This window comes from Kryptolebias marmoratus, linkage group LG11, assembly GCF_001649575.2.
Source record: "Kryptolebias marmoratus isolate JLee-2015 linkage group LG11, ASM164957v2, whole genome shotgun sequence".
Lineage (NCBI taxonomy): Eukaryota > Metazoa > Chordata > Actinopteri > Cyprinodontiformes > Rivulidae > Kryptolebias > Kryptolebias marmoratus.
Genome location: NC_051440.1, coordinates 24,772,539 through 24,800,178, shown reverse-complemented (window position 1 = coordinate 24,800,178; position 27,640 = coordinate 24,772,539). Strand labels below are relative to the sequence as shown.

At 39.9% G+C, this 27,640-nt stretch overlaps 1 protein-coding gene across 2 annotated transcripts in view; it reads right to left on the bottom strand.

Moving 5' to 3' along the window:
- ppfibp2b (PPFIA binding protein 2b) overlaps window positions 1–27,640 on the bottom strand; it is a 69,035-nt gene that overhangs the window by 1,759 nt on the left and 39,636 nt on the right. Inside the window, exons 6-28 of one of the 2 annotated variants that reach the window (XM_037978449.1) lie at window positions 23,005–23,154; window positions 15,985–16,206; window positions 15,065–15,157; window positions 12,009–12,120; window positions 10,815–10,876; window positions 10,656–10,731; window positions 10,499–10,581; window positions 10,320–10,387; window positions 10,178–10,246; window positions 9,627–9,687; window positions 9,383–9,430; window positions 7,930–8,086; window positions 7,096–7,128; window positions 6,383–6,415; window positions 5,650–5,785; window positions 5,439–5,558; window positions 4,583–4,733; window positions 4,210–4,321; window positions 3,771–3,859; window positions 3,511–3,633; window positions 3,122–3,247; window positions 2,847–3,035; window positions 1,434–1,628 (exon numbers count right to left, since the gene is read on the bottom strand). In XM_037978449.1, the coding sequence (XP_037834377.1) occupies window positions 1,434–1,628; window positions 2,847–3,035; window positions 3,122–3,247; window positions 3,511–3,633; window positions 3,771–3,859; window positions 4,210–4,321; window positions 4,583–4,733; window positions 5,439–5,558; window positions 5,650–5,785; window positions 6,383–6,415; window positions 7,096–7,128; window positions 7,930–8,086; window positions 9,383–9,430; window positions 9,627–9,687; window positions 10,178–10,246; window positions 10,320–10,387; window positions 10,499–10,581; window positions 10,656–10,731; window positions 10,815–10,876; window positions 12,009–12,120; window positions 15,065–15,157; window positions 15,985–16,206; window positions 23,005–23,154 (2,508 nt within the window). The remainder of the gene's footprint in view (window positions 1–1,433; window positions 1,629–2,846; window positions 3,036–3,121; window positions 3,248–3,510; window positions 3,634–3,770; window positions 3,860–4,209; window positions 4,322–4,582; window positions 4,734–5,438; window positions 5,559–5,649; window positions 5,786–6,382; window positions 6,416–7,095; window positions 7,129–7,929; window positions 8,087–9,382; window positions 9,431–9,626; window positions 9,688–10,177; window positions 10,247–10,319; window positions 10,388–10,498; window positions 10,582–10,655; window positions 10,732–10,814; window positions 10,877–12,008; window positions 12,121–15,064; window positions 15,158–15,984; window positions 16,207–23,004; window positions 23,155–27,640) is intronic. The other variant, XM_037978448.1, reaches the window with a different exon arrangement.

The following is a 27,640-nucleotide window of genomic DNA, read 5'->3' as shown; positions in this document are numbered from 1 at the left end:
GAACTGTTCTGAGATCAGCCTGCTTCTCTGATGGTATGGGGGTGCATTAGTCCAGGTTTTAGATCAACATCTGCTACCTTCCAGGACTGTTGAAGACAGAATGGGACAACCTCAGGTCCAGATGTTTACAGACTGATGGGAGAGGGAAACATCTGGAGCTGTCCCAACTTTGAGGTGTGTTGCTGCCATAAAAATCTAAATAACCTTTTTCATAATTTCTTAGTTTCAACAAGTTTGAAATTTGCAAATCCCTGCATTCTTTTTTTAAATTTACATTTCACACAATGCCTTAACATTTTTGGAACTGATGTTATTTTTCTCTGAATATTGCTGTAAATAATATACATGTATTCACAGATGGACAGTTTGTACCTGCAGCTGCGTGCTGAGCCATACTCATGCACTTCCATGTCACCTTTTATAAGGTTGGCATGCTGATGGAGGTCGGACTGGTCAGTCGAGGGTGAAGCCGTCGTCATAAACAGCCATGACAAACATCACGATGAGGAGAATGGAAGCAGGTTAGTGGATTATGCAGATTACTGAGACATGCTGGCTCCACAAAGCAGCTGTATCAAATCTTCAGTTTTAGTTTTTTTTTAAATTTGCATTGAAGACGTTATACGCACTCTTCCTGGAAAAATACATCCATACTCCAGATCCAGAGCAGATTTTACCTCTAGTTATATTATTTTGTCTTGAGTATAAAGAAAAAACAACTTTGCACACATATGATTTAGTTTATTAAATGATTTTTATAAATCTTGACAATTACATGATTTGTTAAATGTTTTTGCAAATTCTCATTGCTATAAAAATACTATTAAAAATTATGTAAAAAAAACAACCTCAAGTATCATACAAAACATGCTATTTCATCATTACATTTGTAGTGTCATAAATATTAAATAAAATCCCTCCATAAAATGATGCAAATATTGCACAAGTCCATCTGAGAAAACGTTAAAGGTGTAAATCATGCAGCAGCTGACTCACACTTTATAAAAATATCTACATGTGGTGCACAAATGGCTTCGTGTTTACTGCATGGGTTAGAGGGAGTGATGCAGCAGAATCCAGAGAAAGAGGCGGAGTTCATGGCACAGGGCTGAGGCTGAGGTTAGTTAGGCGTCCGACTGCAAGAGAAACCAAAATACTTCCATGACGTCTCAGAGCATCCCTGCAGCAAAACGAACAGTCGGATTGAGCTGAGCGTCTCTGCAGGAGTAAGGCACAGGTGGGGCTGAGGGCGGGGTTTAAAGGAGCGGGGAGGGGACAGGTAGAGGTGTCAGGGACTGCAAGCGAAGGAAGCAAAATAGCAGCATCTGATTGGCTGATGAAAAGCTTGACAAGTTAGTCGTCTGTGGTATTGACGCAGCATCGTTTCGTTGTTGTCATGGCGACGTGTCAGCTTTAGTCTCCTCGGGCCCCACCTGGTCCCTGGTGGGCTCCCGGTCCAGAATAGGGCTCAGGCCTCTGAAGCCAACAAACGGCCGCATCTGCACCCCGTTTGGTGCCGACTGTCCAGACTCCGGCGAGGACGACTCGATGGGACAGATGTAGTCCGTGGACTCATCGGGACGTCTCCTCCTGAGGTGCGTCAGGTTTGAGAAGCCCAACTTCTTTGGCTGCGGAAAACAACAACTTTTAGTTGTTTCATATTTGAACGTTTCTAAAGCCACTCAGAAGCATCTATGGTCTCATTTTCAGAGCTCTTGATCTTTAATATCATTATCAGTCTTCCTTACGGTGGAACCTCACTGAGATGCAACATCTGTCGGGAGTCTAGTTGGTGGAAATAAATCCCTTAGAAGGATGGGAAAATATGTGAATTTTCTGTTGCAGTTTCAGTAAACTGAGTGTTTACAACCAAGTGGCCAATGAGTGGTTGCATTTTGTCTTATTTTTGTGTGCGTAGCTTGTAAAACTGCAGTCTTGGCAGTTTGCATTATTTATTCCCTTTGCCCACCTGGACAGAAAGTTGCAGGACATTCAGGAAACTCTGTCATAAACGCCATTCACAAACTACTCACAGTTAAGTGTGGTACCACTTAAGTGATAAGAGGCATTGAAAAAGCCCGTTGCAAGCTTGATGACAACTTAAACAGCATACTGGAACTCTTGCATTTTAAAATAACACAATGAACAGGAGTGTTTGTACCTGGAGTTTAGTTTTTCCTGTAAAAATAAATAGTGAATGCTTCTTCAGACAACAAGTTTAAACAGTAGGAGGTTCAGATTTAACATACATGTACTTCCACTGATGCACACTGAAGCTGTGTGGCTGTTATTGTCATGTGAAAGGATTTGTTTTGTTGTTAGTCTACATTTTTATTGCCTGTGAGAAATGTGTCAACAGGAAGTGAGACACCACAGTCTTTATACAAGTTTCCTTTCAGTTTGCTCTTGCTGCTTGCGAAATAAGAAACACTTATTCTCACTTTCACAAATCTATTTTTATGTCATTTAGCTCTGCAATTTCTTTAGCGCACCAGCTTATATTAGCCCATAAAACCGTCCACATTAATATGACTGCATATAGAGCTTAAAAACTGTAAGATCTAAGTATTGGAGGGCAAACCTGGTTCAGCTGCAAGTGTAAATTGTGTTTTGGGTTGGATTATTTTCCCGTTTTTCTTCAGCAGAGCAACGAGGGGCTTAAAGCTGAGGCTGCAGCGATGGCAGAGTCTTAGAGCAGAGGAAAAGCATGCCCAGGATTAAAGACAGAGAAGGGCTCAGAGATTAAACTGAGCTGACACACCGAGGCCTCACCACAGATTAGGATGTGTTTTCCTCACACACAAAGAGGGGACAGGTTAACTGCGTGTGTGTTTTTGTTTTCTTACCTTGACTTTAGCAGTGATGCTGAGTGGGGAATATCCCGCCGCCTCAGTGTACTCCCTCTTCTCCCGCTGGGCCTGTGCCCCCAGTAAGTTGTTGAACTTTGTGTTTAGGTGGCGCCTCAGGAGTGTTTTTTGAGGAGAGATGTTCAGCAGCATCGCCAGAGTGTCAGCGTTAAACCGCGGCTCCAGCATCTATCAGAGAACAAACAATGTAAGAGGACTTCTGTGAAGGTTTTTGTTGTTTTTGTTCTTTTAACGGTATGATTATATGTGCTCACAATCAGCCCTCCGTGCACACCGCTGCCCCTCAGGTTGGGAGCGTACTCGGCCAGGTCCACAGATCTGAGCCACTCCATGACCCGGTGGTTGGACCACTGGACCACCTCACTGGGAGTGAGCTGGCTCTGAAACACACAGGAACACCAAATAAATCACTGTCTTCACCTCATAGCACGCATTTATGCACAAATTTTACACAATGTTTGAAAACTCTTAAAACATAAATCTATATGTAAGCAAAACACCCAGGTCCTGCCCTCAAAGAGTCAGTTAAGCAGCCTTGTTAACATTAATGAGAGCGCAGCTCATTAATGTGTTCCTGATTATTTTTAAGCTTTATGTTTGCAGAAGTGAAATCCTGGCCTCGATGCCATCTTTGTGACTTTACCTCATTGCTGGGTCTGCGTTTGAGGCAGTTCGGGTTAAATTTGTTGACATGGAGAACATGAATGGCACACTTGATGCTGAGGTGGTGCAGCTGGCTGGTTACTTTGAGGAACAACAGGTCATTCTAAGATGGAGGGAAGAAAGACGAGTTCAGGCACAAAAAAAGGAAACATTTTAGCACAAAACCTTTCATTGCAGGGCAGCAAATATAAATTTATCGTTTTAAATGATGCAGCTTTAAAGCTGTGGTTAGAAACTCACCACAGTGAGGTACTGCAGCATCTGTCCATCAACTCTTCCGTCATTAAACTGGTCTTTGTACTGAGGAAGACCAATGTCATCAAGCCACCCTGGAACAAAAATAACAACATGCATTTAATTAGATGTAGACTGATTCGATCAGCCAATGTTTCCCACTTAAATAATAATAATAATATCAGCAATCAGCTATGCCTGCACATACTGATTATCAAGTAGCCCATAATTTAGTTTTCTAGGTGTACAAGTTAACATGTATTTAACAACACTTAAATTAACGCAACTATGTAAAACTTTGGTTAAATAGAAAATCCCTGCAAATTCAAAAATAGGAGTTATTTAACAGCCAATCAGCTGCTCTTATTTCTAAAGATCGATATTGGCCATAGAATTAAAAAGAAACAACGTATCAGGATAAATGTTTCTCTGAGTGATTTCCTACGAGTGACCCAGACGTAATCCAGCTCTGCAGATTTCTCCGGCTGTTTGCTGCTGACGTTCTTCATGGAGAGCTGGAGCTTCTTCCTGTGGAGCGGATTCTTCATGGCCAGTTCCTGCAGACAGAAAAAAACAAAACGATGCTACAGGAAGTTCACCTGAGAAAAAAACAGAGCTGTCAGGTTGGTTTATCTAATTAAAATGATGCGGATGAGAGAGACGGCGAGCTTGTGGTGGTATGAGGCACACGATGAGGGCGAAACTAAAGAGCTGGCTGAAAGGCAGAGACAGGCGTCCCTAAATACCAAACAGACAGACGGACGGTGACACTGATCAGACAGGAGGGTGAATATCCGAGGCTGGATGCAGGTCTGTACCTTCTCCAGGTCGTGCGGGCTGGCCGACAGCAACGTCTCACCGCTGCTGACCCAGTTCCGAGCAAGGAAGCCATATTGACCGAGTCCGATGTCCTCCAGCCAGTCGCACACCTGCTCTGTGCTCCACTTGGAAAACGGCAGCCTTAGATCCCTGACAAGAACAAAAAAATCAGCGTTAAAAAGATTTTACACGACTCTCCTGAAGCCACAGTTGCTTACACTCCTGCAAAACAAGTGGCAGTAAATTAATGACAATAAACACACTGAATGTCTTAATTTAAAGATTTTAAACCAAAATAGACCTCGACTTATTGCTCAAGCACATTTAGACTAAAGGCTCTAAAAAGAGGAAGAGATGTTGCATCATGAGAAGATATCTAAATATTTACTACCGTTTGATATCCATCAAGATGACTGCGTTCAAGGAGAACAGCTGAGACATTTTTATTACCAAGCATGCTAACTATGCAAAAAGAGTTGTCCAACTTCACTTCCTACAAGAGTTTATCAATTATTGCTGTTGGGCAGAAACCTCATATTTCCATAGACAATGAAAAATAAAATAAAAAGTCTGTTTTCAGTTAAATAAACCATGTTTTCACAAACTCACAGTCTCTTTTTGGCACTTTTCATCGGTTAACCATCCATAAAACCACAGATGGGTGGTTAACCGATGAAAAAAACACGCCTGATAGCGTTGACAAAATACATCCATCATCTTTAAATACCAGCTAAAGTTACATGCGTCCATACAAGTAAACCTTTTAGAAGAAGATGAATAAAGTTATGTCGTGTAGAGACCTTCCTGCCTTTGTTACAGAGACGTTCAGTTTGGTGTAAAAATGTGTCGGCGTACCGTGTTTTCGCTGAACGGGCCAGTCGTGGTCCAGCTGTAGCTCTGAAGCCCCCCCTCCTGAAGTCTCCCAGCTCTGGGTCGTGGACCTGGACAGGACTGCCCGACTGACTGCGCCGAATCCTGGAGACAGCAGAGGCAGGGATGAACTTCCAAAGACCTTCCAAAGACCTACGAGCAAAGGTTTTTTATCGGTGAAGCCTTCAAAACTTACCTCCCCCAGAGTTTCTTAATGCCTCGGTGGCCTTTCCTTTTCTCTGGGGAGACAGGAGACTGCTGTCCAGAGTCCACTCCAGAGGACAGCGGGGACTGATCGGACAGGATGTACTCCTCCAGTTTCTCCGAGTGGCCTGCAGGATGTAAACAATCCCAAAGAGGTTTAATAATGTTCAGAAAACATGAGCAGACTGCTCCATGATGAATTAATTGTCTGAAATGATTACATACGTACAGCTCACAGCTATATTCGAGTGCCTGAAAATAGTTTTTCACTTATCTTTTTCACTAGTTTTTCACAATATCTTATAGATTGTTGAATAAATGAAGCTGCTATGAGAAACTGATTTCTGAATCTCTTAAAAAAAAACAACATCCAACAACAAAAACAGCTTAAAAATAAAAATGATTTCAAATTAAATGTGAAACAACCATCAAGAGGTACAGAAGATGCAAAAATACCAACGGAGACATTACGAGGCAGCAATACAAGAACAACAAAAAGACAAAATGATGTAAAAAAATACGCTGAGTCACAGAACGGCAACAAAAGTAAAATTACAGACAGCAAACACCACCAAAAATAGTGCAAAACAACCACAAAGAGCCGTAAATTTAATGAAATAAACCAGAAAAGCACTGCAAACAATGCAGCTGGAAAGCAAAACGCTCATCCAGGATGATTTTGAGTATTTTCAACCTTTAACCTTCTTCTCAACAGCAATACCCACCAACGTCATAGAGGTCATGTTTTCCTGGAGATCCTAAGTCAGAGGAGGTTAGTAATATGAGGAGAGAAGCAGAGGCCAGCATTAGTCCAACCTGTTTTATTTTCAGAATAAAAGCACTTCTTATTGTTGATCAGCAACATGCAAATATCTTTATTTTAGCAGCATTAGGTCTTATAAAAACCCTGACTTAAAACTGCTTCTACCTAAAAGTGTTGGAAGTGATGTTTTAGATTCACTCCTGTTTTTTTTCCACTTTCCTCTGGGTGTGATCTGTGATAAAGGTCATCAGGTCACACCATTTTCTGATTCTTTTGGGACTCGTTCACATCCTTTAAGCCTCTCACGGCCCTTCGGCTACTCTCCTACCTAAAGCTCCGGCTCTGTATCCACAGTACATATGTGCTTATAACTTGAACTGTAAGTTTTAGCAAACGGTAATGTCAGAGCCACATTTTATATCTCCAACAGCCCTCTGAGTAACGAGGGAGTCCCAGTAATCCTGGTTTTAGAGCTGCTTGATCCTCAGTGAAACCAGTTCTTCAGCTCGTAGGCTTTACTGCAACGGAGAAAATCCTGTTTTCCTCTGCAGGTTAATAATGTTTTTGTTTGATAGGTGATGCGTGTTTGTGTGACTTCAAAGTGGGAACATTAGGTGTACTGACTCGGTACTTCTGGATTACTGACATTTGGGTTTCTGTGAGGGCATACAGTACCTAAAACCGGAGCGCTGGCACTCCTGCAGCGAACTGCGGTCAGAAAACAAACAATCCAACAAGAAGAAAAAGGAGAAAATGCATAAAAAATTAAGCAATTGAAGCAAAGTTAGTTAAAAGCATTAAAAAAAATCATTTTTTCCCCATTATGGTTTTCTGTTTACATCATTTCCCATTTCAAAAATGATTCAAACATCAAAGGAAAGATCCTCATTTGCTTTGTTTGGACGCCACTCTTTCTTTTTGACGTTAAAGTAGCAGAGGAGCTCGTTTAGAAACAACAAGCTTGGGTTTTATCCAAACAGATCTGGTTTCTGAGACCCGCCACTGGTTATTATTACCATCTAACCAGGTTTTCCAACTCAAGAGCAAATTCATACGAAGCATCAACACCAGGCGACCGACGCTGTACATGTGGAAGATAATAAATCAATCAATAATAATCAATAAAAGCAGCAAAACTGGAAAGCTAGAAAACAAAATGCTTTAGTTAAGTGTCCGCATCAGTTTCATCTGGTAATATTTGTTAATTTAATAACTCATCCCATCAGCTGGAATCATGTGTTTATCACTTGATATCCAGGCCTGTGTGGCGTAAACTGTTTTTTTTTTATCTGGTTCTGGTCCGTAAGCGTTCGGCTCAAACCTATTCGGAGAAGACGACAAAAAACATGGCTTCTCTGTTGAGGGGAAGAAACTGCAGGAACATCTCGGCTTCACTGAAAGGATTGTTGGACGAATCCGGGGATCTGTTGCCATGGTTACTACGAACTCGGCCTCGTCTGCGGCTGAAAACCTGAAACTAAGGCGTCTCTTTGTGGTGCAGAGACTCACTCAGGCTGTAGTCTTTGTTGTGGTCAGGAGAGAAGTGGAGAGGAGATAAATACTCGGCGTTCGGCTCTCTGCTGCCGTTCAGCTCATCCTTCCGCTTGTTCTTTTTACTCAGTTTCCCCGGCAGAGTTTGGTACTTGCTCAGTTCCAGCTGGGGACTCTGAAACCAACAAACCGATGATTAGTTGCTGAGCTGTATTTTGCACAAAAATTCAACTTGTAACTAACTATTGGGTACTTGTGCTTGTGTTACATTTTCTTCCAAATTCCAAAGTTAACCCCGAGAGCTGAACGACTTTTCAGAAATATGCTGAAGAAGCTGAAACTAAGCTGTTAAAGCTGAAAGAAGCAGAAAACTAGTTAGAAGCTAAGTATCAAAAAGCTAGTTAAAAGCTAAAGTAGCATAGGAAAATATTTTAAATGAAGTTAAATGTTTTGAAAGGCATGAAAGTTACACAAACTAAAAGTTAAAGCACTGAACATTTTGATATATGGATGGTTAATATAGCACAAAGTATGCAGTGTTAGATTGCAAACAACATAAGGAAAAATAAAAGGAGAAAATGTAAGCGTGAATTGCTGAATCAACATTCAGACAAATATTATTGTTTGTATTTATTTTGTTTAGTTTCAGGGAAAAAAACTGGGGTTTTGAGTCTCTTGTCTTTCATAAGATAAGAGGGGTGGAAATGATGTGAATTGTCCTTTTGCTCTGTTGAATAACAGAATGTCCTTTGGAGGGTGACGATGTAAGAATCTGACCAGGCATCACAGTCAGCGGGGCTCTGAAGGAATAACGGAGAAAAAGGCCAACAGAGCGAAACAGCTGGAGGGCAGCGATGATGCCGAACACCACCGACAGCCACTTCAGGTGGGTCCTGGCCCTGTGTGTTTGTGTGTGTGTGCACAGGAAGCATTTGCTTCTTTTATACAAAAGAAAAATTCAGCTTGAACTTCTCACAGCGGTTCACTTGGAAAGAGGAAGTCAAAGTGCAGCTGGAGTGTTACGTCACAAAGTCCTGCAACAAATTACTCTTATAAACAGCAGAAAGTTTTATTTGGTTCATAAATGAGCTCAGAAATTACACAAGATCTTACAAAACCTTCTTAACTTTACTACTTTTGTTGTTCTGACGACAGTTAACAAAATAAAGTTTTCCAAATAATTATCTATGAATTCTAATGTTTTTTTAAAAAATAACCACTGAAATTATTAGTTATAATAAAAAATGAAAGAAAACGTGTTACAAATAATGTTAAATCTTTAATAAATCATCATATTAAAACTATAATGGAAACTTTGATTTGTAAAAAGCACTTTTTAAGGTCCTGATTTAAATGTACTGAAAATAAACGTGTGACTGTAGATATAATTTTATATTTAAAATAAAGAAAAGAAGAAAGCAGCGTGTTCTGTGAGAGGTAGGTGGTGTTTTGTCATGTTGCAGATCAGTACCTCTGCCCCTACGTCTGATTCAGTTTCAACTGGCTGGATCTCAACAGCCTGAAGCCCAAACAGACACGGGAGAGATAAACAACATGAAACACACACACGGTTAGCAGGATTCAAAGGAGAAACAGCCATGTTAGTATACTTGAAAAGACAGAAGCACATGTAGAAAGTTAGAATTGATTAATAGTTTAGTTGATAAAGTTGTAATATTTTAATTATGAGAGCTAATTAGTGGCGTTAAACAGACCTTTTGTAAAGATCCGCTCTGCAACTCCTCAAGACTGCTGGACAGCAATCTGCGCCGATGCCTAAAAAAACAACAATCAGAATCTCACTGAGCTGCTGGAGACACGTCGGGGGCTCAGAATGATGAGAAAACAGACGAATCTGGGGTCACTGAACTCTGTTTGACCGAGCAACCAGTGAGCCATGTTCTGCAAAACTGCATTCTGGGCCGTGCAGATTATTTAATTGTCCACCATGGCAGCTGCCCCCACATTTATGATTTAATCTACAGGAGTACGCTTCTGAAATCAGGATTTGGAGCAGTTTTTAACAATTCTGATTTAAATTTAATACAGCTCTCGTGCTGGAGACGACCTAAAGACGCCCACAACAATTCAGATGGTCGACCCTGTGAACCATTCTGAAGGAAAAATCTTTTTGATGATATTTAAAACTCAAGCTCTGCGAGTCACGAAAGGAAACTGCCAACAAGTCGCAGCCCAGCGAGACGCCACTGAAGTTGGATTAAACAGATTTTTTTTTGTTAAAGCGACTCGAGCCGATGGGACTTACGATGACGACCCGTTAAGGAAACTCGTGTCGCCTGTGGTCAGCAGCGACGCGTCCACAGAGTTCTGAAAACTGCAAGAAACAGGACGCAAAATTAACTAACTTATAATATAGTGTGTTGTGTGTGTGCTGCGTATTTATTTACCTAAAATCTAATTCTCTTTGATAAGGGGATGAGGTTAACATAAGTGGAGAAGATCCTCTAGATGACATCTGTACAGAAACAAAGAAATATCTCAGTTTTCCTCAGTGACTCTTAAAAATACTGCTTAAATTATTTTAAAATTGTTTCCAGTTTGAGCCTTTCCAGAATATTAATCATACCTCTGATCTGATTATCTCAGAATGAGCTTTGTGTGTGATGGCTTTTAGCTTTAAACTTCCGCTCAGCTCTTCTTCACTGCTCCCTGCTTGATCGAAACAAATAATTATTGGCAAAAACAGAAAACAGGGGGTTTAAAAACTCAGATGCAAGTCTCACCGTGTGTGAGAGCCATAACCTCCCTCATCTTTCTATATTGGCCGAGCAGAACGGTCAGCTCCTCGATACGACGATCCTGTTGCCACCAAATCCAAATATTACAGCTTTAGAAATTCACAGAAAGATACTGAACGGTAGCAGAGAAGCGATTTCATTTACCTTCTCGTCATTTGAAGCTAACAAAGACTCCATCCCAACCTTCAACCTCTGGTATTCCTGGTCTATCAGAGGAGAAAAAGGAGAAATTTGAAATGGATCTCTGAGTTAGTTCACGCCTTCTGATGGATGCCTGGAGTGATGCTGGAGGCAGACGTGACAGCCATGCTAATGCAAACAAGCAAAACAAATGCACAATGACAGCACAAGTGCTCATACACCATCACCTGGGACAGAGAGCGCAAATTTATGAAACGATGCATGGCAACTGAGGAGGAGATGAGCGACGTGTGCGTCAGAAACAAAGATCATCCTTTTAAATCCACATTTAAAAGAAGAACCTTCCCTCTTTTGTTTAATGGACCTGCTTTGCCTTTATAAAATGCCAAAAGGGGATGATTTTCTAATAAATTATGGGAACTGTAGAGGCATTAATGTCTGGAATCCCTCGGCAATAAAAGCAAAAAGATCTGGCTGCATAAAACTGTCAAACCGTTGTGAGTTGCTAAGTGCCTGGAAAAGCACAGGCATGTCAGGTTGATTCGACTTTAAACAAATAATAAACTGTCAAACGTGTTTTCACTCTTCGGTTTGTCTCATTTATTTATTTATGGCGTAAACTTTGCTGTGCTGCACAGTTTGAGGTGCTACCAGAGAAGGTTTGTGACAGACGGAGCTGAAAACACCTCAGAGACAGAAAACAGGATGTGGCTTTATGCTGTATTCAATGCAGCCAGTGGGAATTTTGTCATTTTCAGCATAAAACTGTGTTTTGTAATTAAATAAGATTGATAATTTAAACTTGAAGACATATTCTTTAAGATATGTGAATTTAAAAAGGATGCAGAAAGTTCGTAATGTTTTGTTCAGACACAGAAACAATCTTTGGTCCAGTTTCTAATCAAACACCAACAAAAACATGATCAAGAATTTACTTAATGGATTATTTTGTTTGTTTCCAGTTGTGGATGAATAAACTGGTAATATAATAATAATAATAAAGAGTTTGGTTTGAAATTGGACCAGTAAGAACAGCAAGCACCCCACGCCTTACATTTGTTAATCAGCTGCTTGATATACACCTCCTCTACAGCAGAGGGCAGCAGGGAGTCAAAAAGAGTCAAAGTTCATATCAGAGGGGAGGAGAACATGTTGAATGTGTGTGAGTAATGCGAGCTGACGTGGATCTGTCAGTACCTCGCTCCGCGCTGTCGTTGGCGCTGCCGCCTCTGGCCAGCAGCTGGGTCTGCAGGCTCTCGATCTCTGAGTCTTTGGAGGCCAAGAGCTGCTGCAGCTCAGAGATTTCCGCCTGTGGACGAAGACGGACAAAATGACTGACCTGACATGGTCTTCCAGGCCACCGAATATCAAAAAAAGAGCAAACTGCGTTCTCTAAAAAATGATTTTCTTTTATTTGATGTAATTGACGAATAGGTTGGCCAGTGATGTATCTGCACGTGTGTGGTTATAAATACAACCCCAACACCTCCTGCAGCTGCTTTCATTTAAAAACTGATGAGGAAGTGGGCAAAACAACCGAATAAATCAAAGATTATTTGACTCAAAGTCATTGTGTTGAAGGACAAATATGACAAAGGAAAAAAAGAAACAAAAGAATAAAAAAAGTGCTTTAAAAAGGAATGACGGTTCAACAAAAAGGAGATAAAAGTCACACAAACTCCGCTGACATGTTGACATTAAAAAGTACTCATTGCATTGAAAAATGGGTCCTTCAATTCAAACTTTCTGAGTAAAATTTGTGAATGAATGCCAACTACCTCATGTGTTTGTTTACCTACGAAAACAGCCGAAGTGACTGAAAATAGGTCAACAATGGAGACGTCCATAAAAGAGCCGTTTGGGATGGAGAAGTCTGATATGTTGGCATTTACACTCCAATTTGTTGAATAAAGCATTCAGATAGGTTTTTAAAACAACCTAAACTGAAATAGATTTGAAAACGAGGTGAACTTCACCTGTTTTTGTGTAAAATATAACCGATGAGACATTTTTGTTCAGATTCTAAACGTTCAGATAGTTAGGCTATATTTGAAAAAACAAAAAACAAATGCTGAGCATCCTGCTTCATCCCAGATATTTAGTCTGGATAGCTGATGATCTTTCTGGTTTTTACTTCTCACATTTAGCATCAGATTCACTCTCATATTTCCACCTTTTCTGAGATTCGATCCTTATTTGCAATGAGCACCTTTAACTTCATATAAAAAAATGTACCTTTCATGCAAACTTGCACTAAAAAGGGAACAAGGGGAGAGAGGAATGGGTTTTTATTCTGTTGGCTTCTGAACCCTAAAACTTAATAAATATGCTGATGTTTTAATGACAAAATCTATCCCAAGACAAAAGAGAGAGGAAACTTTTAGTAAGACAATTAGTAAGAAGACAGAGAAGGAAAAGTGTGCATGCAAAAAACAAAAAGAGGCTTTTTTTCCTTTCAAATTGCAGCAGTAATTATTGGAAAAACAAAAAAGCGAGAAGAGGGAAGAGCAGGAGGAAGAGGAGGCACCTGTGCGCCGCGCCAGCGCTCCTCCCAGTGCTGCTTCTCCAGCTGTGTGTGCTCCACAGTCAGCTTGAGGCTGGACAGCTGGGTCATGAGCGACTGGTAACACACATGGAGAGAATAAGAGATGGAGAGCTAGAGAGAGGGGACGACAGGAAGAGGGTAATGACGGGGAGAGGGGAAAGGGAAAGGGTGGAAAATAAAGCGAAGAGAGCAAGCCGCAGAGAGGAGTTAATAAAGAAGGAGAGAGTGAAAGAGAGGAAGGAGAGAGGAGGAAGGGAGGATTGTAAGCAGTGAGAAGCAACACCAGTGTGACCTTCAAATTAACCAATAATAAGCAATGTGTTAGGAGGGATTTGGCTTATTTAAAACATTTAAATTACCTTTTTACCTCTGTGCTTTATCAGCAAAAAGCTATTGTTTTTGGCAGAGTGTAAAGATAACAAAAATGTTCAGGCGGCTGACAGGAAATATAAATAAAAAATTAAAAATAGGGTCAACAGTTAGATACATGCATGTCTTTTTTGACATTAACTTAAGGATGAAGAGAACTGTTAATAAAAGAACAACATCACGTCACTTGCTCCTCCTTCAAACAGCAGCGTCCCTTTTCAGGGAAATCTGAGCGACACAGAACTGCAGATATATATGGGAAAATAAAAGAATACCAGTCTGTACTTCTGTTTGCTCCTCGAAACAGAGAGGAGCAATAAAAGGGGAGGTTTGTGGCTTCAGCACAGCTGCAGAGGGGATTTAAATGGTGAACAGTGGCCAACATTTTATTTGTGGACATGTACAGTCATTACTGAATCAAAAATAAACAAATAAGACGTAGAAATCAGAGGTTAATAATTAGTTTTTCACTGAGGTAAAATATTTGAACACTTTTGCAGCTACAAGTCAACCCATCCTAAAGTATGCTGCCTAATAATAGTTTAATTAGTTTACCATAACTAATTCATGACCGACAGTCCAAAGAGCAAATTATAGCAGAACTTTGCAGAGAGGCCAAGTATCCAGGTGTGTCCTCCACTTTATACTAATAAATTATTGTTAGTTAACAATAATAATGACTAAATCAACGGCAGAAAATGACTGACAATTTACTACTAATAACAGTTTTTAATTAAGTAATTGGTAAATTACATATAACATTTTCTCCTAATAAGCTCCTTTATGAATCTTTATTTGTAAATCATATAATTTGCTATAATCTTCATCAGTGTTAAAGTAATGGCTCATAAGTTTTGAAAATAAAGATGCAAAGCTCACATCACAAAGTAAAAATATGGTCTGCCAGGGTTTCTGTAAAGACTGGAAACAGAAGGAATAATCTATCGAACCTTCCATAAATCTCCTGTTTTATTCCCTGCAGATCGGGTTTATTGGCTTGGAGCAGAAACTTCCTGCCATCTCTGCTGTTTTTCCTGGAAATCTCACAGCGAGGAACTGACAGCCGTAAACACTCTGATGCATCTTTTGTTGTATCGTTTTGTGTGATTTTTTAGGTTTTTCTTCCTTCAGTGCTGTTGCAGTCATCTTATAACAGCCTACTTTGTGATCTCTGATAATGATGTGATACATCAAGATCACTAAAAACCTACAGTTGTTTTTTTGTAGTTATGCAAATTATATATTACCATAAAGCCACAAAGTGAGCACCTTTTTCCCGCATCTCTTCTTAATAAACACAACATATGACGCGTATACCCGTGAAAGCAAAGCGGTGTACCTTGGTGGCACGAAGCTTCCTCTCATACTGGTTCTTTTCTCCTTCCAGCTCCTCCACTTTGCTCTTCAGCTGCTTAACTTCCTGTACCAACTCCTGCAGGCAAACCAAATCAAATCACGTTTCAGGTAAACAACAGACTTTACCAACTTGTGCAGGTTTCAAAGACAGAAAACATCCAAATATCAGGAGGTTGTCCACAGCACTGGGATGTATGCATGCTAACAGATAAACAGGAGGGGTTCAAACTCAGTGCAGTTATAAAAAAAAGTCTCCAGGCCTGGACAGAACTGTGGTTAATAAAGGAAACATGATCCTCCTGAAACAAACACCACAAAGTGCAGTTATCAACAGGCAGGAAAAGGAAGAATCCAGAACACGATTGGAAGGCTTCCAGGCTACTCATCTGCCAGCAGATCATTATCACTGTCTGAGGGAAACCTTGGCAAGAATTACTTCTTGTTACATGACCCATCCACCTGGTCAGAGCAGGAGGAAGCGGTTAGTAAGTGTAAGAATAGCTGTCATGCAAACAAACCACATCTGATCACATAAAAACACAATGCTGACCCAAGATGTATAAAAAGACCAATCACGATCAGGTTGAAATATGTTCCAAATGTTTCAAATAAGTTGAGGAGTAAAAGGCGACAGGATTCCTCAGTGTGGACCCCCAAACTGCTGAAGATTTTACAGCTCCTCAAAAGAGTGGAAGCATTTGGAAAACCAATCAAAAGTTCTCATTTCTGCAGAAACCAGAGCAGAGCATCACCCCAAGCATCCTGCACACATACAGAGGTTGTTAGTTTGATTCTGTGGAAAACTTCAGATACTTGGTGGTGCGTGGATGGATTAAAAGGTGGGAGAAGAGAAGGAATGATGGGGGGGGGATAAAGACGAGTTCATCCATCAAGTCTCCCTACATGAACAGTCTGTCCTCCTTTGTGTTTCGAGGATTCGGACAGGCTCAGATCTGAGCTGGCGGACCCGTCAGGAGGACTGCAGCCCTGGGCTGGTTGGCCTCCGGGCTCCCCCTGCTGGGTCTCTTTCTCCTCCAGGGCCCGTTTCTCCTGGATGCGGCTGCTGATCTCTTCCTGAAACTTGCACATCTGCTCCTGGAGCTCACTGATGAGGTTTACCACACACTGGGAGGGACGGAGGTCAAACGAGAAGGTGGCAGAAGGTGTGAAATTGTGAGACGACAAGAAGGACAGAGAAATAAATGAAAGTCGAGCGTGAGAATAGGAGAAGAAGAAAAAAAGGAGTGGATAATGAGACATAAACGTGTTAAGAATATCGCTGTTGGATGCTAATATAAAAGAAACGTAAAAATACAAAATTATCTAAACAATAAGCATAAAACAAACAATTAAAGGCCTAGCATGTCTTGAACAAACTCATATAACCCGCCACCTTTTGTTGGTTGAACCATGAAAATAACATTGTGTGATTTCATGCAATATTATAAGAATGATTCTCAGCTACCACCACACAAAATGTTAGCTCAATATCTGTAAAACTGACTGAAATGTTGCCATTTTTTTGTGTTGGCTAAAGTCATAAGCGTTTGTGTTGTGAGCGCATGCAAAGCAGCCTGGAAGCAGATGCAGGTCGGGCATCAGGCCTCGCCGTGTCACATTGCTGGAATAGTGTGAGACACAGATACGTGTTCAGATATGTGACTGAACACAACGCAGGTCTTTGTGCTCCACCTCAGCCATGTGACGGCTGGCAGGACAGGAACCAGGAGTTTGTTGTTAGGTTATTCTGGGGTCAGTGGAGAATGCAAACAGTCCGGTAGGGTCGGAGAGCTGAGGACAAAAAAACTCAACCTGCCAGCTCCTGAGAAATCAGGTGTGTTCTTTAGACCAACTGCACTCTAATGATTCAATAAATCACTGTGACTTGTTAAAGAGACCATATTGTGCTGATTTACAGGAAAAAAAATCTGCAGAAGTTCAGTTTTCCTCCCTCTGTCGTACCACCACTGTCTCCTTCCAGCAGAAGTCACTTTGCACATTTTTTTAAATGAAATAGTGTTATTTTCACCACAGAAACAGACATCCGAGTTTAGTTTGCACAGCTGCTGAGATGTAAAAACAGCAACCTGAACGCGGTTCCTCTTTAATGGTTTGAAACAGGTCCTAAAGTTTCTACGATTTCTGTATTTTGAAACAGATCTGGCATGTCAGTTTATGGTTAATTCTAAGGGAAATATTAGCAGCTCACTGTATTGACCTTGGATCTCTGACTGGCTTGGAGTGTCCCCACCTTTGGCATCAAGGTAGTTAAAATTAAAACCTAAAGCTAAGTTAGACTGAGCAGAAACTGGAGCATCACTCAGAATTAAGGCCAGATGAGAAGATGGAAGCAGTAGATGGACAAAGATAAAACCAGACCCAATCAAGCACATAAAAGATCACATAACTTTCTTTTTTTTGCACAAAGAATGTGATAAAGTCCAGGTCTGTGTAAAAATCACAAGTCAAAGTCATAAAAAGACCATCAAACTAAGCGCCTCGTGTCTTTCCTCAGGTGTCTGACAGTCGGCAGCAAGTTATTATTTGAGGTCTTAGTGTGTTTTCCTGAGGCGAAAGTGTTTTGCCCGCAGGAATGCTCAGAAAGAATGCCTGTCATTCCTCCTGCCAGCCCACCGGAGCCTCGTAGCTGTTACACACACACACACACACACACACACACACACACACACTCGAGTTCACTAACACAAGTGTAGACTGGCGTCGGCTCCCATTGTGACAAAAGCGAAACCCACAGCTGTACGCCCTTATGATGGATTTAGTTGAGTACGTATAAGATTAGACAAACATCTTGTTAATAAACCAACTAATCACCAACATGTCAGTGTAAAAAGAACTGATGTTTTCTTATCGGTAAAGATAAAAAAAAACAAAACAATTCTGAACCAGCCTGAAAGTCAGGCTATGAAGATTATTTAAAAATGATGCATCTTCGTTCCTGAACAAACAAGTAGTGGATTTAAATCTGAAATCTGAACGTTTTTATTGCCTTTAACATCCAGACTGGTGGAAATATAAAATATTCATCAGACAGAACAGACTGAGAAGTTCATGCAGTCTTGGTTTTAGCAATGCTAGCAGTGCGAAATGGAAAGGTGAAGAAATCAACCAACACTTCTTTGATTGAACTTGAAATAACTTGACATTGATTTAATTGGTCAAGTAAGTGCTGATCTAATCGCCTTTTTATTTATAAAAAGAACAATGCACATTGTTGAAAAATAAAGCTAAGTAAGCTAATTTCCATTTGTAGTCTCTGGATTCAACACTAAGGAAAAATAATAAAATTAACTCAAACACAAACGCCAACATGCAGGATAGAACTTAGATTAAAAATATATAAAAAATAAGGTAAGAATGATTACACAGAAGTTAATAAAAGTTGATGTTCCTCCAGAAATTGTTTCAGATGAGCTTTAAAAAGTGAGAGACTTGAAGTTTGTGGTAAAACTATTTGAACATTTATATTTTTTGACAAATGTTGGATGTCTATATGGCATCATGGACATGTCGAGATGTGACCCATGTACCAAGGCCACTTCCAGTCCTCTAATAAAAACATTTAAAGGAGGCGAAACAAGTTTATATAAAATCTTGTGTAAGATCTGGAGTGCTTAAAATGAGCGTCAGGTGTTTGGCCAAATTATTCCAGCTCAGTCAGGAGAAAAGACACATCATCCCTTAGCAACAAGCTAAACGTAGAAGGCCACCAAGGCTAATAATCTGTCTGCAGACGTCCTTCATGCATCAGACTAAATAATTAAGGCAGATATCAAGGCTCGTGTTGGGATTCTCTAACTTCAGCTTTTCACACATAGATTGTGTTTTGTCTAATAGAATAGAAATCCATCCATCCACGATAAATGGATCCATTTTAAAATATGATCTTATGGATGATGCGAGTTTGATATTAACGACTCAGTTTTCTTTTTTATATCTTTTGTTTTTAAGTTGAGATTTGCGTTAGAAGCCATAAATGTCACAACAAAAGAGTCCAATTGCACCATGGTTTTAACACAGAATAAAGACAGATTCTTTTTATATTTGTAAATATCCTGCATGTTAACTTTGTGGCTGCACCTTGTATGGTTTCATCCTTTCATTTCGGACCCAAAAGGCCTTAACTTGCCGTCATGTTATACTCATGTTATTCCCCCGTTTTTCTTTTCATCCCTCCCATGTTCCGCTTCCTCCCTTCTGTCTGCTTCAGCTGATTCTTATCACACTCCATTCGTATGGGCCCCCTGCATGTCAAAAATGCTGCATCGTCTTTATTCATTCAAAGCATGGCCCTGGATGCCTCGTGGTCGCTTCACACAAACATCCACACGCGGCCAAATCACGGCAGCAGCTTCAGGATCCGGGGAGCAGCAGTTCACAAAAAAGCAAAAAAAAAAACAAGCAAAGACTTTAAAACATCCTTTGTGTGAGAAGCAGAAAAGTCTTAATGAGGATATTTTTGTCTTTACTGGAGCAGAAACTTGCCTTTAAGAACACACCGCCTTTAACTTCATTTAGTTGCGCCACGTAAAAAGGTTTTAAATAAACTAAACAACAAAATCCTGACAATATTTCCCTTACATTGCTGGTTAATGTGTCTTTTTGTGACCAAGTGCCAACTACCGAGGTGACTGAAAAAAGGCCATTCTGGTTTTTACGCTTATATTTGTTGAGTAAAAATAAAAGTAACACTAAAGTATGTTAGCGTTATTAGTATTTTTCTAAAAGTTTCATTTGTTCATGAAATATAGATAAAACAGAAAAAAATAAATACTGTTTTGGCAGAAAGTATTGTGCTTTTAAAGTTTAAGAATAATATGCAGGACGGTAATTCGTTGTGAAGATGAGACGTTTTAAAGAAGATGTTTTTTTGGCCGTTTTGTGCACCAGACGGTCTGATGGGTGTTTCTGAAACCGTCTGCGGAGACCGTTTGATGTGTTCTGGCTTGTTTCAGAGCAGCAGCTTAGACATTTGTATCTCGTTTCATTACTACCTCTGCCAATAAACTGCGACGGGGATGTTTTTACCACACGCTCATTGTTTGTCACGGGATGAGGACAGAAAGGCAGATCCTTCATCACCTGGGAAAAGCTTACATAAGATTTCACCTAATGTTGGCAAAGAACTGTGGGAAAGCCTTGTGTGTGTGTGTGTGTGTGTGTGTGGTTTAGTGGGAATTCCTAACCTGTAAGACAACAACCTTGAGCTTTTGGCTTCTTGAGTTTCAAGCAAAAACAAAAACTGTTTTTTTTTTCTTTTCTCTGCCCATTAAACTTGGCGGGAAGAACCGGATCCTGAACTTTGGAAACCCGCAGAATTATTTTAAATGATATTAACATTATCCTTATTCATGATAGAAGTGGAATTAGACAAACTTGAATGCAGCGGCCTTCACTTTCTTTACTAATTTTATTTATTTTTTCATTGGAATTCCACTTTTGTAGTCAAAAATGAAGCATTTTCATTAAACTTGCCATCAAACTAAACAATTCTGAATGTTTTGTGCATTTTTACACCTGAACTTTATTAACATTCAGCTAAAATTTGAAATACACTTTAAGGTGAAACTACGAAACCAGCTGGGATGCCACAGTCATGGCTAATATTTCATTTATAGCATTTATTGGCTGACAATGATCGGCCAACGATCTTAAAATTGTTCTTTGTACAAGAAATAAAACCTGGACATTCCAGGTGTTAGTGACAAGACTCTTAATCTTTGTGAAATTATTTATTTTTGATGTATTTGGTGAGATAATTAGCCAGCAACCCTCAGGCTGATAACAGATTCAAACCTTGTTAACGTTAAACACATATTCCACCAATCACAGTCCTCTTTGCCGAGCCCACCTGCCACCAGCCCACAGGTGAGTCACACGAACAGGAGATAAGGGGGATTTTACGCCACTTATATCACTGCTTCCGTTACAACGTGCTGCACACTGACAGTTAATTCTAGCAGCTAACGCCTGGGAGAGATGTGTTTTCTTTCTGCAGTACGCTCTCTAAAGAGGAGCCTGTAAAACGTTAGAAATGACAACAAAATACACAAAATCCAAAGTGATGTTCTGGGTGCTGTAACACTTAGACCAGGCTTGTTTTTAAAGTAAATGATGCAGTTAGTATTTTACAAGTTATCCTCTGAATAAAATCAAGTTTATATCCTTCAATTTTCTTTCCCACAACCATAAGGGGAACGATTCTGCCTGCAAAAACATTTATTTTAACAGTGGTAAATTACTGGGATCAGAGCAGCTAGTAGTGAGAGCTGTTAATGTCCTCTCTTGGCTCTGAGACAGTAAAAACATTAAAGTCAGACAAACAAATGACACGCATCTATTTACAGCATGTCTGAAATACCCCAAAGGCAGGACTACTGCATTATACAAAAGGAATTGAGGTTTTTTTAAAGAGAACAGGAACAGCAACTTCACTGCTGGTTCATGTTTTTTTGGTGACTGTTAAGATTTGCTAATGTTTAATTTTGCATTTTTTTTTCGTTCTCACTCAAATCCACTGCTAACTACAACTTTAAAAACTTCAGGCTACAATACCAACGGATGGTATCAATAAAAAGAAAACAAGCTTCGACACTTCAGTCCAGACTCAGGGTAGCTTCAGGACCCAAGATGGCCTCCAAAAGCAATTGATTATAAAAAAAAGCATGACAGTTGTAAAAACAGTTCAGCTCTTTTACAACTGCCACCCATGGAGAAACCTGATGAAAATAACAGGTCTGATGAATTGAGTTAAGATAAAAGTCACAACCCACGCACAGCTCACGGCGGATCGTTAGTTTGCAGCCGGGCTGCAGAGTCCCGATGATCAGAAAAAGCACATGTCAAGTGCAGATTGCACACCTGATTTGCTCGAGACGTGTGAAAAATGGCTCCGACAGCTCATGGAAAACGTCAGTGTGATGCTCGGGATCAGTGTCTGCTTGATTGCAGATAACGTATGCATGTCTTTCCATTGGGTTTCCTCTATTAGCAAAGCCAATATTGCTTCATGACATTCCTCAGCTTCTATCATCTGCCTGCGGAGGTACGACGGCCATCTTCTTCCTTTCTACAATGATGCATGCTCCAGATGGGTTTCTGCCCAATATAAATACCCAGAGTCTTACCCTTTGTGTTGCACGCTTACATAGGAGTAGAAAGTCGGATATATTCCTGACTTGTGGGCCACACAAGTAGCATTTGTAGAGTACTTGTGTAAGACTTTTGAGGCTGTGCGTCACTCATACGTCTTACTGTTACTACAAAGCTCCTGCTTGTCTCCGCCTGACTTGGTTCAGGCGTACAAAAGTAGTGCAGGTTCTGTACACAGTGTAGGTGTTGTTGATCTTTTGTACGACCCGTAGAAATGATATGTGCAGGACCAAAAGTCTCCACCCCCGGTCTGCGACCTTCTACCTTCAGACGTGAAAGTCTCAAGCTCGGTTTGGCCCAATTTTCCCCCCGTATACTGCATGTAGGAGCACTTATGACGGGTTGTGATTGAGCCGTTACTTTATCAGTGAGAGTGAAGTCTTATGAAAATCCCACAAAAGGATTCATTCACATAAACATATCAAAAGCAGAGCTCTAAAAATAACTTTTATTCCTTTAGGATCAGGGATAAATACGACTCAACACTAAGCAGCACGAGCCACATGTTGGAAAACAGAAAATAAACTTGTTATTTAGTAGCATGTAACAATTTTCCTTTCTTTTATTCATCCCTTCATTACATCAACAACATTACATTTCTCATTTAGGTGACTGAGGTACAGATCTTTTCTTAGAGCATTTTAAATAAATGACAAGTCGATTCGCTCACGAAAGAAAAAGACGCTTCTTGTTCTCTTTGAATGATCTGAGACGCATCGGCTGAACATAACACGGGTTTGTTAACATCCATACCTCAGCTTTGTTGTTTTGTGTGTCTGCGGGGTCCTGAGGAGGCGTGTCGGCGTGAGTCTCCTCCATGGTGACCAGCTTCAGCTTCAGGTAGGACACTTCATCCATCAGATCCAACTTCTGAGTCTCCAGAGAGGTCCTGCTCATCAACTCCTTAAATTACACATAAGATGCAAACGTGGAGTTAAAAGTCCATGGTAATAAAAAAGGATATCATCCATGGAAGTTTGTAACTCCACTCAGCTCGATGTTGTTCCCACACTAACAAAGTACAACCAGCTGGGGGCTCAGACCCCACAAAGCTAAATATACATGCTCTCAGACACAAGTGTGCAGGAGATACTATAAATATCTCTCTGCGCTTCGCTGGTGTGGGAGAGAGGATAAAAAGCAGCGATAAGGGACAGACTCAACTGAACATGAAGGTTTGTTTTTCCCAACTCGCTGCTTTCTTACTCTCAGTTCCTCCTCCAAACTTCTTCCAACTTCACTTCTTCTTTTCTTGTAACAAACTGGTGCACTGATGTTGAAACGTCTCACATCCACCATTTTGTTCCAAATGTGTTGAAATAAAATAATTCGGAAAGAAATATTTTGCACACAAGTTCTAGTCTTTGTCCATCCATACATGCAACTCGTTTTATACACAAACAATGATTCAAAATCTATTTATTAACCTAGTTTTGCATAAATCTGAAAGAAATGTCTCCTGAATCAAGACAGACATCCCTTTAACTTTAACAGAGGTGTAAAAAGTGGCCACATTTAGTTGGTTTCTTCGCACTTGATGATTTTTACCTTCATAAAGAATATTATATGAATACTACAGCACCTTTATTCATTAATTCATTAATTTTGCATTAACACACATTCAGATTTTGTCATTTATCAGACACTTTATTCAAATCAAGGCCCGTGTTGTGTTCAGTGTCTTGCCCGAGACTTATTTATACTGCTGATCCACAACTGATAAGACTTTTTGCATCTATTGTTGAAATAATCTATAAAACAATCAAACAAACAAACAAAATTCCTCCTAACTACATACACACACTAAAAAACTCAAGTGGAACAAAAGGAACAGCAAAAAATGTCTCCTTTTACCCCCCCAGATTTCTCCTGTGTGAACATAAGTTGCAGACATTTTAATGTTATGCAAATAAAATAAAATAAATAAAAAAACAGGACTTTTGTTTAGAGCTCAACTGGTGTTAATCAGCCAAAGAGGACATAGTGATTATTGTGTACACCTCTGCTTTTCCCTGTACTGAAGCTTGAATGGTGTTCAATACAATGCAAATTTCTATCAATATCTAAATTATTTTGAAGCACAATCTTATTGAACTTGTAAAGCACAAATGCATGGGACTTGAGAATAAAACAGCTGACTATTTATTGCAGTTCAAGACGTTTTTTAAAGTACCAATATTTCACACGCTGATACAGCAATGAGGATATTTTTGATGTATTTTGCTTGCCTAGTATTTATATTTCTGCTCCATAATAAACGCATTAAAAGCCCAATCTTTGTGACCACAGGTGGACACCCTTCCACCTCAAATGGAAACATCACATGGAAAAACAAATTGTGTCAACCCCACAAGACCACACAGCCAGACAGTTAAAAGCCCATAATCGCTCCGGCTCAGCAGCCGCTCACACAGACGGTCTCAGCTCAGAAAATATGCTTAGTTCTGGCAGCTGACTGTCAGTTTGCAATCTAACACCAGCATCACATTACAGAGGGATAAGCTGCCATCTTTGGAGGTAATTTATCAAATCTCTGCGGTCAGGGCCTGCAGCTCAGCTGTCTTTAATCAACGTGTGAGTTATTGTCATCTTCTTTAGAGCGCTTATATGTCTGTTTCTGGTTAAAGTATACAAACATTGCTAAAATAACACTTTACTGAAAGCCACGTCAACCATTATACAGTTTGTTATTCATTTACGACTTCATAACTTCGCAACAGCCTAAGGCTAAACTTGTGGTTGGCAATCGTTTTAGAGTTAATCTGATATCTGATATCCCATCACTTATTGTTTCATGACTCACTTTAGGGTCCTGACCCCAACTTTGGCGTGTATAAGCTTTTCTTTTTGTTTTAATCTGTAAACATGTTATCATGAGCACACAGTCAGATTTCCAATTTAACATGAAGTTAAAAACATAGAGTAAGCCAAAATCATTACCAGCTGGTCAGACCTGGACAAAAATCAGAAATCTGCTGCATCTCTAATTGCTTGATATGGGCGTGTGTTAGTCTTACATCCTGTTACTTTTATTTTATTGTTGTGAATCATGTATAAATGTCTCAGTGCAGCAGTTTCAGTAAGGAAATACAGAATGAGCACATGTGGGTGGATCGCCTCTGGCATGACTTCATGTCATCTGCTAAATAAAGACTGTTTCATGTTAGTTAGGCTTTGGTTTGACGACGGATTCTCTCTCTTAAACTTACATTATGTGTTTGTGTTAGCACACAAGAACATCATTTCCTAATTAAAGCCTAAATCTGTAGGCTTTAAAAAGTTTTAAATTGTGAAACTGGAAAAAGAAGCTCAGTTAATATCAGGCTATGATAGTTTTAGAAATGTCAGAGTAACAAAGTTTTCATTTTCTATTTGGAAACCTGACAAGCATCATCGTTATCAGTGACTACAAGAGTTTATCAGGGGTGCATTGTGTCCCAAACATGAGCAGCCAGGATAATCCTTCAAACAGTTTACTCCCAAACCGAGAACATCCTGATGAAAGAGGTGACGTGTTTTAAATCCTTCAGACTCGCTCTGTACATAGAGACCGAGAAGATTTCAGAGACACAACAAAATACCACACAGCCATTATCTGTCTCTTCACCTAACATCAGCAGTTCACCCCAGCATGTTTTGCACAAATGCAAGGACAAATAAGAGCAGCTAAAGCCAATAAAACCAAACTAAAATCCACTGCAGAGAAAATCTAATATAACTATTATCAATCTGAGACTCTGCATTCTGTAGAAGCCGCTGTAAGGGACTGCAATGAGAATTAAAATGTTTAAAAAAATATTGGAATACAAATGTAATAGTTGTTTTTAAATTCCCAATTGAAACACAAGACTTTTTATTCCTTTTATTTTAAATAAAGTGTTCTAAATAGGTGTGGCTGAATAATTACCGGACAGTGAAAACTAGCGGGGCAATAAAGAAAATGGCTCAGATCTTGAAGGGCTTTTATTTTCGGGCTGCGGTCGTTTTTACTCCCAGCGCTGACACCAAGGAAGACAAAGAGCCTGTTGAGAGGCTGAAACAGAAGGCCGATTCTGACGCTGTGGCAGTCGGTTCTGTGGTTCTGTTTGTGTTCACCCTGGCAGAAATCAGGAGTTTACTTCATTTGTGACGTCAAGAGAAACAACTGGTTCTTTCTTTTTTATTTGAGTCATGCCTATTTTTTATTAAAGTCTAATTTAAGTTTTTGTTTTTTTTTTTAAAATAGAAATCTATACATTCTTTGAGACATTTCACTTTAAAACACAGTGAAGAGATCAACAGTCAGTCTTAGTGATCACAAAAATCAGAAATCAAACATAAATCATTTTGCACAAGGATCCAAAATCATGGCTCTTGCAGTGCTTTTATTTTGAAGGTGAGTGGATGATAACCTGCAACGTCAAATGTCTCTCCTGGAGTTTTTCCTGAATGTTCATTATTTACATTAAATAAAAAGTTTAAATTCTCAACAGGAAGGGTTATATTTATAGCCCAAATAAAAAGTTTATATTTGGTTTAGCCTGTAAGTTTGTCCCTCCACAGCTGCCCTAGTTCCGGCTTTTTGCCCATCCTGCATTCGATCCTGTGGAGAATATTCTGCTTGAACCTAATCAGGGGAAATAATGAGCTGGTTTCTCAGAAAAGAAGTTCAGGTTACTTCTCAGTAGAAATCAGACGACCTGTATGCCCTCACGCTCCCTGAGCGATCAGTCGTCCAGACGTGGATGAGAGCCACGAATTTCCAAAATTTCACAAAGTCGTTGCTCAAATCTAAGGCTCCTGTTGTTTTGCTTGTTCTTGCTCCATCTTATGAACGGGAGTTTCATTGTTGTTGATGCACAGAGACCGTGCAATCCCTAAATCCTGGGCTGCACGCGGTCGAAGGGGGAGGGGCTTGATGCACGGGCGCAGATTACAAAACTTAGCCTTTCTCTGTCAGATAAGCACGCCTCTTCATCAGCTTTTAAACCCAACTCAAGACATAATTATTCCTTTTGTCTTTTAATAAACGATTTGGTCAAATGTGGTTGTTTTAAATATAATTTATAAACTGATACTTTGAGTTAAAGTGGGTCAGGACAGTAAAACACGCTGACACTCTTTCATTTATTCATTTCCTGTCACAAGTAAACAACTATTCAGTCTCGCTTTTACACCTAAATAAGAACCGTTGATGAATAAGTGTCACTTGAACCTATACTGATCCAGTTTCATGGGAATTATAACCGGTTTGTATTGGTTTTTAGTAGGTTTTGTAAGTTTCATTTCAAAACACAAACTGCTGTGAGCTTCCCTGGATCTGTTTCACTTCTTCAAGATAAATCAGTCATGACTGACAAAAGAGGCAGATTTTGTTTTTTATCATTTCTACTTTAAACCCTATAAGAGG